Here is a 12,249-nt window from a genome sequence, read left to right as displayed (position 1 = left end):
TGCAATTTTTTTTCGAAAAACACGACGAGGTGGAATGAATGTGCAAGAGTGAAAAACAGATTCCTCAAGCGTTATTGGAAATGGCTCAATACAGTTATTGATTTTCCAAGTCTTTGTTGAGTGCTTGCCGAGTACGTCTTCCTCAACCCGTTAGTTTATATCTTTGATTTTAAATAATTTGCAGGAATTCCTTATGCAGCGTTTTGTACATGTTGCTTTATATTAGCCTGTACAGGTGGACGTTCCTTCGTATGTTTTCAGGGTTCTAGCGAAAGAACCAAAAGGAGGAAAACGAAAGGCCTTAGATCCTTCCATTCCGCTGAAGCTCTTTCATTTGCAGCAGCTATGAGTTTAAGGGAAGAAGGCAATGAGGTTGCCTCCAAGCTAATAAAGGAAGCTACAATGACACCTCGGAGGTCAAGAAGAATCCTCGCCAAGTGGAGAAAAAGCGACCCCGAGTCTGATATGATGTCAGATGAAGAGGCGCTCTCTCTAATTGTGTCCATGCAGCTCACAATATTTCAATACTATCAAGTCAGCGAAGGTCTGCGAAATGTCATGGACATAATCTTTACCCTATTTACGAGAGAGTAAGGCGAGCAAAAAATTCAACTTACCCGAGTGAAATAATTGTAGCGGAGGACAAATGTGAAGTTACCCTCCAAAGTCTTCTGGATCATACTGAATCCCGATTTATAACGTGAATTTCTACAGATCCAAGTCATAGTCATGTAAAGTGCACTTAAATTTGCAAATACGGCTTTGATGGCAGTTCAGGGCATGCGCAGTATAAGCAGATGTGGGAACGAGAGGCTATGTCTGATGAATTCATATTCGTTAGCTTCATATTGACAAGCGCATGGTTACAATACTAGTTCTTTTTGATTTCAGTAAAGCATTCGATCGAGTTGATCATAATCTACTAATCCATAAGAAGGCGAAGCTTGGTTTCTCTTGTTCAGTTTTAAACTGGTTTCTATCTTGCGGAGTTCCTCGGGGATCTGTCATGGGACCTCTGCTATTTTCTATATTTGTCAATGACATTTCATTTGCGATTAAAAATTGTAAATATATGATATATGCAGATGACCTTCAAATATACATCCATACCTCGATTGAAAACATAGCTGATAGTATCAATCTAGTGAATCATGACGTGAGAGAAATCACTAAATGGGTGGATAAAAACCACCCCATACTGAACTGTTTGAAGACGAAAGCAATAATCATCGGTAGCTCAAGGATCCTAAACAAAGTATATTATAATCACCTTCCTCCAGTTGCATTTGGTGATCATCACATACCGTTCAGCGACTCTGTTCGCACTCTTGGACTCACAAAAAATTTGTCTTGGAATCAACATGTCAATGACATCCGTAATAAAGTCAATATCACACTGTATCAACTAAAACTGCATAAGCACTTACTTCCTATACCCACCCGAAAAATGTTAATTTCTACCCTGGCATTCCCTTCCTTTGATTATTGTAGTCTTGTTTATAATGACATGCCTAAAGAGCTGGATAAAAAGTTACAAAGGCTACTAAATTCATGTGTAAGATATGCATTCAATTTAAGAAAGGATGTTCATGTATCACAGTACAGAATCAGCCTTGGTTGGCTATATCTTTGTAATCGAAGGAAATATCTACTCGGTGCTTTTCTTTTTAAGGTTTTCAGAGGGAGAATCCCTAATTAACTCCGGGAAATCTTTATGAACAGATCAGTAACCACTCATATGTCATCTCGCAAAAAGGACTATTTATGTTATCCTACTCCACGTACAACTACCTACCAGAAATCATTTATAGTAACGGCATCTAAATTTTGGAATTCTTTCCCTGAGGATCTAAAACACATGGGCTCCATCCATGCATTTAAATATAAATTATACATGGATTTACTCAATGGAGAGCGAAAATAAACTCCTACGAAAAATACAACCTACATATTCCGTGTGTTGTCAAATTTCAATCCTTGTTTACGAGTCATTTCTTTGTTATATGTGTATCAAACAACTTTATTGTTATTACTTGATATTTTAATGAACTTTGTGCTTTGATGAGCCAATTATTGTAAATTGTGTTTTTGCTCAAAGGGTTTACCCAGAGCATGAATAAATATATATTCTATTCTATTCTAGCTCCCTCGTTCCCCTTCGTTTGGTAAAGGATGAAACAGGTACTTACAAAAATCTTTAAAATTATTTTAGTTATCCTCTCCAAATAAGGCCAGTGTCTCTTCCAAAAAATATCCCATCGAAATCAGTATAATTTCAAAAAAGCCAATCTTTATTTCAGGTGAAATTTTGTGGATAAATCCGAGACCATCGTTAGCAAGATTCTGCCGACCACTTCGCCTTAGATGGATAAAAGAGACTAAGGAAGTAGCGAAAGAAGAAGAATTGTTTATAAAAACTCAAATTGAACTGTTAAATTCAGCTAATATTGGAAATTATTCCGTATTCTCACTTGTTACTCACGATGATAGATGGAAAGGTAAGAAGCAGTGCCGATAATATAATTATTTGTTTCTTTTATTAACCCGTGTGAACAATTGATAATGAGACAATCCCTCAAAAACGCTGTTTTGTAGTTAACCGCTGACCATTAAGAATTACGTTTGTAAGTTAGTCGAGTCAGCAATTAAAAACACATGTAAATACTTGAAGTAATTCCTTCCCAGGTGTGCAACGCATTCACTGAGAGTGGAAATTTGAAATGCTTCATTTGCGGTATTAAAATATCGGAAATGAATCATCTCAACTTAATAAAGCAAAGACGTGTGTGTAGATAAGCAGTCATATGGAATATCAACCCTGCATAGTTATATAAGATTTTTTGAGTGCAGCTTGCACATATCTCATCGTCTCGATTTTAAGCTATGGCAGGTAACACAACCGTCAGTTGGAAAATATTTTGTCATTTACATTTAAATAGAATACTACAAGTGAAACTCTCCAATAGGCACGTGGAAAGCAGAGAGAACTTCTACGAGACAGAAAAGCTAAGGTACAAAAATCCTTTCGAGAAAAGATGGGATTGATCGTGGATGTGCCGAGGCCGGGATCCGGAACAAGTAACGATGGGAACACGGCTCGAAGATTTTTTGACAATCCTACGGTCTCTTCTGAAATAAGAGGTACTTAAAATCCATTGCCTTCTTTGACATTGGTTCAGAGCATTACTTCTAAACTTAATTTGCATTTTCTTTGTAATTTCTTCATATGGTGACGTTTTATACATCAGGAATAAATATTAACCTTATTGAAAGGTTCGCCATTATATTGAAGGCGATTTCAAGAGGTCTTCCCATTAAATTAAAAGAATTTGAAAGCTACTGCTGGGATACAGGAAAAATACGTGAAATTATACCCTTGGTATTATATGCCACCGACCACAAAGTCCTCATACACGGAGCTGATATTGCAAGAGTCTATTCTTCCTCTGGGACAACTGTCAGAAGAAGCAATTGAAGCGCGAAATAAGGACCTGAGAAAGTTCCGTGAACGGTTCACTAGAAAAATATCAAGAGTGGCCACAAATCATGATTTATTTCGGAGACTACTTCTAACGTCAGATCTAGTAATAACACACTATACACCAACTCAACTGGAAAAAACTACCAGCTTCCCGAGAGAGGTAATGAATGTTCTCAGAAAGTGAAAAATAATCCGTGAATTCAGATAGTGAAACTGAAAAGGACTCGTCGGATAGTGAATAAAAATGTAACTTTTTATTCCTGGTAATTTGTCGTAATTTCTGTGTTTTTAGTCGGGAGAAAGAGCGAATTGCTTTTTGATGGAGTTGGATGTGGGAGAGTGCGTTGGATTTTGTTTATATTTTGTTCTTTGAGTGAAATATTCCTAAGAAAAAGCACTCTTTTCGTAAACCCTGTATAATATATGGATGGACCCAAGAGGAATGACTTTGATATATATTTACTTGATTTAATAAAATGTACATAGCGCATTTAACAAAAATGTATTGCATTTATATGAAATCATGTTTTAGCTGTTGTAATTAATAAACCTTTCTAACCCTCTACAGCTATCAGCAGGTGACCCCACCAAAAACAAGGTCGAAGGGTTCGGCATTTCAACAGTGCCATTATACGACCCTTGACGGCAGTCCTTAAAATAGGTATGGGGGGGTCACATTAACACTGTGATAATATCCACCGACGACAACTTCAGAATCCCGACACCGTTCGAGGTCCATGTCTTCGTAAGGGAGACATTGGGCCTCACGGTAGACTGCATTGACGGAATACAGATCGGTTATAACCGCCGGAATGTTTTTTTAAACTGAAAAACGAAGATATAATGAAGAACTTACTCCAAAATAAAACACAGAAGCTCCCATTCCCGACCAAGGAAGATAGGCTTACGGAAGCAACGATCGAATCGGCCGGGGAGGTGCCTACGATCATTAAAATCATCTGCCTCCCTTTCGAGATGCCCTTGGCTGCTATCGCCGAGGAAATGCGCCGCTTCGGCGAGGTAAACACTTGTTGGGAGGGAGTGTGGAGAGGAAAAGACCTACTAGCCGGAACGAAGACGGGGACATTTTTTGCGAAAATAAAAATAAAGCGAATTATCCCATCCTATGTCCCAATCAGGGGGCACAGGGCAGTAGTTATTTATGAAGGGCAGAAGATAACTTGCGCTAGGTGCCACGAGGAGGGGACACCTTCGAAAAAATTGCCCACGGAATGAGTTCGGGCGCCGATTCGCTGACGTGGCCGCCAACTTTACCTCGTCCCCCCAGGATGACAAGGACACAGTCGCTGATATTGCACAGCAGCTGTCGGCTGTGGAGGCTGACCCGACAGCTCAGATGACCCCCCCCCCCCCCAACAAAAAGACCCCCGTCCCCATCCACGCCTTCCAAAAACCGCCGATATAAACAAAAAACAAAAAATCACGGAACAGCTCGACGAAAAATCATACCCTCCCCTCCCGGATTCCCCCGCCCCACGTCCCCAACGACTTATGATACAAACAGAAGTCCACCTCCCACCACCAGCCACTTCCTCAGATGCCGAGGAATCACCCGCGGCGCGAGAGGAGCAATAAGACGTCGAGCCGGAAAAGCACGTAAGTGCGAATCCAGCGTCTCCGACAATTTTGCCAGCGGAAGTGGATGCAGACTCAACAAATCTAATTGAATCAATTGCCTCCGAGGCTTTTGACATTACATCTGCGACTATTAGCCTCATATCCTCTCCAGCCGCCTCCCGCTCCCCCTCCCACTCCCCTTCCAATATCTCGCACGTCAGCGAGACGGCCACCCTCCCATTCCTAACCCCCGATCCGGCTGAACACCGACGGGACGGGACGCCGGAAAATGAACACGCCAGAGATGACGATTGCGGGGATTCCCGGGAAGGGGAGTCACTGCCGCTGCCACTTTGATTTTTTAATATAAGTTTCATTCCGTATTCTAATAAAAGCTAAAGCGGACAACACAATGTTGAAAAACAGACTCAAGGATGTTATCGCTCTCCAAGGCGGCAGTGTAAAGTCGATATTAAGTAACATCGCAAACGTCATTGCCAAAGCCAAAATCTCATCTAAGGATAAGGAAAGGGCGAAGTTTCTAAAATTAGTTATCGAAAATACTCTCATAGAGGACAAGGTAGCTGAAGAACACAACACAACAGCGCGGCAGTGCAAAAGTGTTAAGTGTAAGGTTGAACAAGGAGGTGATGGACTTTTCATCGAGTCGGATCCCAGCACACTACCACCATTTGTGGAACGTATGGGCACCAAATATATTGTGACAGCCTCAACACACCGGATGAATGCTCAACAGGTTTCTAATCTAATAGCAGCGATGTTTCAAAGCGACGCAGAGCTAAGAGCAAGGGCAAAGCTCGACCTAGTGTCGACGTTAAGACCACAATCCGATAGTTTATACTATTCCAATCCCTCAAGACTACTCGTGGAAGCGCTAGCTGAAGCAAGGGTGTCAACGGAGGAAATACTTGGACTAGTGTTTTCTAAAGGCAAAGGACAACAACCAACGTGTCCAAGTTGTAACACCAGTATGACTCTGGCACCATCGATGTATCATCGTAAGTGTATTGTAGTCAAATGGTTAATTTCAACATGCCATTTTAGATATGACGAAGAGGAAAATGTTATCTCTACTGTGAACGTGAGATATCTGCAGCCAGAGGTCCGATACAAGTTAGTGACGGTACTAAAGCGTGCTGCTTCCTTAAAACGAGCAGTATTAATAAATTCCTCAGCAGAATCCGAAGGCGAATCCCGGCAGTCCCCGCCATCATCCCGGACATCATCCACGGAACCCCCGAAGCAAGGTTGCCCGACACGCCGCCCCCGGAAGAGGAAGAGCAGGAGGAGGAGGCCTTACTAATTGATACGGTGAGCCCCATTAAGCCCTTCAGATACTAGTAGTAGAGATGCGTTTTTTGGGGTGCGTCGACAGCAAGGTCATTTGCACCTCTCATAGTTCGCTAACCTTAAGGAAGCTTATTGGGTTCTACTAAGCGCTTTCAACAAAAATAGGGTATCCCATTGTATGAGGTCACAAGAGTTTAATTATTCCGGTGTTGACGATATATTGCATTACATTATTAATATTATCCAAATTATTACCCAGAATGGTTCGTATATCTTGGTTTCCAACTAGTTCCCTGCGTTCAAGAGAGTATTTTGTACATTCCTCCAGAACGTGTCTCACAGTAAGGATGCAATCACAACTATCACAGCGGGGAGGTTGTTTCTCTTCGGTGAAGAGGTATGCATGTGTGAGCGCAGTATGACCAATTCTAAGCCTAGTGAGGGCGACCTCTTCCCTACGACTATTCCTGGCTGAGGTGGACCAAGCGGTCGTCTCTACTTTGATGTTTCTTAGTTTATTGCCAGCGATATTATTCCACACCTCTTGCCATTGCTCCATGCATATTCTCTTCAGTGCGGCTCTTAGATCGTCCGAGGAGATCCTATCGAAATCGATGTCGGTTTTACTAAGTGCCTTCTTCGCTGCTGCATCCGCTATCTCATTGCCTCGAATTCCGACATGCCCCGGGATCCACATGAAAGAAATTGTAATGCCCTTCCTGCTCAAAGAGTAAAGGGTATCATGTATGGACTGCACCAAGGGATGAGAGGGGTAGTAATCTGAAATGGCACGGAGTGCACTTAAGGAGTCTGAGCAGATTAAATAGGACTTGCGTAAAGATATATTTTCCAGAGCATATTTTATGGCAAGAAGTTCTGCGTTGTATATACTGCAGAGCGGGTTGAGTTTAGCTAGGATCGTGCCGCCATAATAAGGAATGACGGCGCAGGCACAAGCTGATTCGGATTTTGAGCCGTCAGTATAAATGGGTATAAGCCGCGGTTTGCGTTCGAGGACTTCTTTAAAAAGGAGTTTGTACTCCAAATCCAAAGTGGAGGACTTAGCTCCCCGCGCTAAAGAAAAAATAACGTCTGGTCGTGGAATGACCCACGGCGGGTTAGCTGAGCATCCTTGGAGGATGGTGTCGGGTAGCCGAAACTCAGCTTCATTCATGAAATTACGAAATCGCACGCCTAAAGGCTTCGTAGATCTTGTCCTACGGTTAAAAATATCCATAAATCTAGGTTTAAAAATTGCATTAAAACAAGGGTGATCTTTTAATGATAAAATTTTGGCAGCATAATTGCACATTAAAATATTTCTCCATCCATTTATGCATCCGGGAAAGATCCATCATACCAGATCTGGTTGAACGTTAATGTAACGAACATATCAGCAAAAGCTTTAACGGGGAGATTCCGTATAAAGGCATAGTGGATGTTATCGCCACCTGGAGCTGTATTCTTTGAGCATGCGATTGCGGCTTCGAGTTCCCATAGACTAAAGGGCTCATTATATGGAAAGTCCGCCGCTTTATTGTCAAAATTCATAGGGGCTGCCTCAGCTATCCGTCTCATTGATATGAATGCCTGATCATAATTTTTGGAAGAGCTTACTTCAGCGAAGTGCTCCACAAATGCTTCCGCGACTTCCTGTCTGGAAGTTGCAATTTTGGGTCCCGCTTTTAGGCCAGCGATAGCAGTGGACGTTCGGCTTCCTGTAATTTTATTCACCTTTTCCCATACCTTGGATATAGGAGTCCGACAGTTTATTTGGGACGCATAGGAAATCCACGAAGCCTTTTTGGCTTCCTTGATTATCCGCCTAGCTTTGGCCCGGAGTCGACGGAAAGCTGCCAGGTTCATTGAAGTTGGGTATTTTTGAAAGTTCTTAAGTGCTCTTTTCCTTGCGGCAATAGCTTCTGCGCACTCCTTGTTCCACCATGGGACGGGTGGACGCCTTGTAGCTATCGATGTCCTAGGGACGCTAGCTTCGGCAGCATCCAATATAGCTTTCGTAAGGGTTAAAACATTTTCAGCTCCATTTCGGTCGTCAGTAAATGTAAAATTGAAAAGATTTCTAAAAAGCGGCCAGTCCCCTTTTTTAATCGTCCAAGTACGGGGTCCGTTAAAATCGCAAGTTCGTCTACTCGGTTTTGAAATAAAAATCGGGAAATGGTCGCTCCCGCAGAGGTCGTTATGTACTGACAGCTGTAATCTAGCTCCTAAACTACAACTATAAAAACACAAGTCAATAACCGAGAACTCTCCATTATGACTATTGAAACGAGTGTGTTCGCCGTTGTTGAGTAAAATAAAATTAAAATCATTAATAAAACTACTCTATTAGCTTCTCTATAAAACCTCTACTATTAGCTTGTGCTCTGTTGCTTCCCCAAAGGGAGTCATGAGCATTAAAATCCCCCAACAGCACGTGTGGTTTTGGAAGCTGAGCGACTAGCGACTCTAGGGCATTCTTGTTTACAGGTGCCCACTGGGGCAAGTAAACGTTACAAAAGGTAACTAACTCTGGGGTGGCTACAGAAACTGCAATTGCCTGTAGGGGGGTTCTTAAAATGATCTGTGAGGAGTAAATGCTCTCCCGGACAGCTAGTGCAACCCCTCCCTGGGCTCTATTGCCACTAATATCATCGGCCCGGTAAACGCAATAGCCCTGTAGTGACATTCTGTCGGATGGTTTCAGATGGGTTTCCTGCAGACATACGCAGGATGGGTTGGAATTCTTAACTAGAGCATACAGTTCCTCCTTGTGTCTGTAAATACCGTTACAGTTCCACTGTAAGGTTTTAAACATAAAATTCATGATTAATAAAAAGAGATAAAGGTATTAAAAACTTATACGGTCGACTACGATCGTCGTAGTCTCGTCTTCCCCTTTCCTGGAGGATTTGTCGAGCATTTGAATTGCTTAGCTACCTCGGAGGGATCGGCGTCCATCATATCGTCTGATACTGCGTCCTCCTCGAGGTCTGATTTTTTTAAATGAGTTTTTCGTAAGAGTGTTTTGGCCTTCTTTGATGAAGGCGAGTTTTCGCCCGAAGAGTCACTCTCCGCAGTAGCCTTAGCTTTATCCTTCGTGATGCTGATACTTGTTAAGTTCTTAGGCTTGGCGGGCAGGAACACGCCTTTGCATGGCGCGCATACAGAGGGCGTGTGTGTCTGCACGGCAGCGTCCACATTTTTTGGCCGTCACCTGGCTATAGGATTTTCCAGAGAAAACAGGGTTCAGAGCTCTGAATTCTTTCTTGGCTTCTCCGTAAGTTATTTTCTTTGAGGTTTTTATTTCTTGTATTTTCTTTTCTTCTGCAAATATTGGGCAGGATGCTGACCACGCTGGATGGTCTCTATGGCAGTTCACACATTTTTCCTTTTCACTACAGTCTCCTTCGTGCTTCTTCAGAGAGCATCTACCACAGAGTTCCTCTCCTTTACAGTTGCCTGATGTGTGTCCATACCTTTGACAACGGAAGCGTCGGATAGGCTTAGGAATATACGGTCGAACTTGGATAGCGCTGTAGCATACATAGATGGACGCGGGAAGCTTCGGAAGGGCGAAGGTGAGAACAAAGCTGTTGGTGTCCTTTAGAGTGCCGCTTCGCCTCGTTTTCAAGCGGCGGACCGATATCACCTTTTGGTCTTTCAGACCTTCTTTGATTTCCTCCTCGGTGCAGTCTGAAAGATCCCAAGATGTTACGACGCCGTCACAAGTGTTAAGTGATCGGTGGGGATCAACTTTCACTGGGACTTGGAAGAACTCTTTCACCTCAAGCAGTCTCTTTGCTTGTCTTGAATTGTTGACCTGTATGAGGAGAGAACCTGACCGCAGTCTCTTCGCTGTTTTTACATCGCCAACCAACCCCTGGATCACTTTCGCGATTACGAACGGAGACACTTTTTTCAAAGCTCCTTCTTCTATGCTGCTCATTACTACGTAAGAAGGGTAATCATTCTGTAGTACATTTTCCGTACATAGCCTTTTGCTGGGATTAGCCTCCCTAGAGGCAATGGGTGTTGGGTTTTGGATATCCATAGACATTGATTATATTCATCTCCGGGGCCCCACCCACCATGGAGTCCGACAAGGGGACGATGCACCGCGGGCCGGTGCAGAGCGCCAGGTTCCCCCGAAGATATAGACGTGCCCCTCCGAGAATGCTCTTGGCAGTGTCCCTTTGGATCACGCTCACCCTTCCTGGCGTACGCTCGAAAGGAGCCGCCAAGCTCCCCAGCCGCCAGGAGCCGATTGACCGGGAATGGGTTAGTTCCCGGCCGCCCGTCTAGGAGAGTCAGGGGCCAAAGTGGAGTGTTGGGTATTCTCCCCTCCCACAGAGGAGGTCCCCTCAGCCACCAGGATCCCCGTTCCCTGCGACACGGGTCGCCACGCACGGCAAACACGTGGGTGGGCTAAGGCAGGATGGTATCGCCTTACACGGACAGTCGGGCCCACATGACTGTCCGGACGCTACCCTAGTCGTACCAGGGGTTTTTTAACGAGGTTGTCTCCTCGGTGGGCTCGGGTCCGTGGGGGCGCGGCTCCCCAAAGGTAGAGATCACCCTCTTCCCCCCGTGCGGGGCCCTTCAGCTACCCCAAGAAAGTGAATGAAATTATTAGTCGTGTCGGAGTATCACTTCCAAGGCCATCAAACGCCCCCTTTATCGTGGGCCGTACTACGCCCTCTAGAATCATGGATAAATTTATTCAGGCCTTCCTACAGGCAGGAATTATTGTTGAATGGCCCATTAAATGTTCATTCCGGTGCTTCGTGATTCCTAAACCCGGGGGCAAATATAGATTCATCCAAGACCTATCACCATGGACACAGCATTACCGTAAACCCCACTTTTCACTATTAGGTCCAGCCAGAGCACTGGCCCTAATCCCAAAAGATAGCTACCTGCTTAAGTTTGACCTCCGGTCGGCCTTCTACCAACTACAAGTTCATTGCCGCCACTGGAGATTATATGGGATTAAGTACAGAACGAAAGGATACGCGTTTACACGGCTGCCCATGGGTCATCCCTTATCCCCCTACCTACAACAACGTTGGGCAGAAGACGTGAAGATATTGATTCAATCCAAATTTAACGTGCAAGTGATATGCTACCTAGACGACTGGCTCGTGTTCAGCAAACGACCCCAATGTGGCTATCAAATAGCAACCTATTTCACAGATACGCTCGGTATACAAGTAAATATGTTCAAGTCAGTGCTTGTGCCACGAAAATTAATCAAGTATCTCGGTGTCCAAGTCAATACAGAGGAGTTATCCCTAAAACTTACAGCTAAAGCCCTCAGACGAGTGCGTGAACCTCCGTCTGTGGACCTCCGTCCTCACTACTCAGAACCCGCAAATCGACTGAGGTCGCAGCGCCGTCCCTGCGGATATGTCTGCGCAGACCAGAATATGGCCGCGCGCGCATATCAGCCGGGTGCGGCTCGCGAGGGCTCGTCGGCCGGATTCTGGGCAGTGGGAACGTAGGCCCATGTCACTTCCTGTGACTGATAGGGATGTGGGATAGACCAAGGGCGTGGAATGCTATACGATCGATTTTCAGAAGTTTTGACTCACTGGGTAGTGGCGCCACGATTACGGATTTGAATTTATTAATTCTAAATTTAAACTGTTTCCAAATTTTAAAAACATCATACTTTCGGCCCTAATTTCCAAATTTATTAACCTTGTTTTACGTAAAAAGCCAGTGGGTGAGGGACTGCTGAGGTTTGTGATGCTTACGGACTTTGGTGGAACGCCGACAAATGTCAAGGCTTTCATTATAAACGTTTTCAACGAAATTATTGAATTTGATCCGGGCTAGGTACATCTACCTACCTACCAATCAAGAAGACAAAGAGAGTA

At 43.9% G+C, this 12,249-nt stretch overlaps 1 protein-coding gene across 1 annotated transcript; it reads right to left on the bottom strand.

Annotated features, from left to right (window-relative positions):
• Positions 1-9,491: 9,491 nt before the first annotated feature.
• Positions 9,492-10,316, bottom strand: LOC124166437. The gene has a single exon (XM_046543969.1). The coding sequence runs from the start codon at positions 10,314-10,316 to the stop codon at positions 9,492-9,494; it is 825 nt and encodes a 274-aa protein (XP_046399925.1).
• Positions 10,317-12,249: the final 1,933 nt, after the last annotated feature.

This window comes from Ischnura elegans, chromosome 10 (genome assembly GCF_921293095.1).
Source record: "Ischnura elegans chromosome 10, ioIscEleg1.1, whole genome shotgun sequence".
Classification (NCBI taxonomy): domain Eukaryota; kingdom Metazoa; phylum Arthropoda; class Insecta; order Odonata; family Coenagrionidae; genus Ischnura; species Ischnura elegans.
This window is presented reverse-complemented; position numbering and strand designations above follow the sequence as displayed.

Coding starts and splice junctions, on each gene's coding strand:
- LOC124166437 (XM_046543969.1), bottom strand. CDS start 10,316: ATGAGCAGCATAGAAGAAGGAGCTTTGAAAAAAGTGTCTCCGTTCGTA.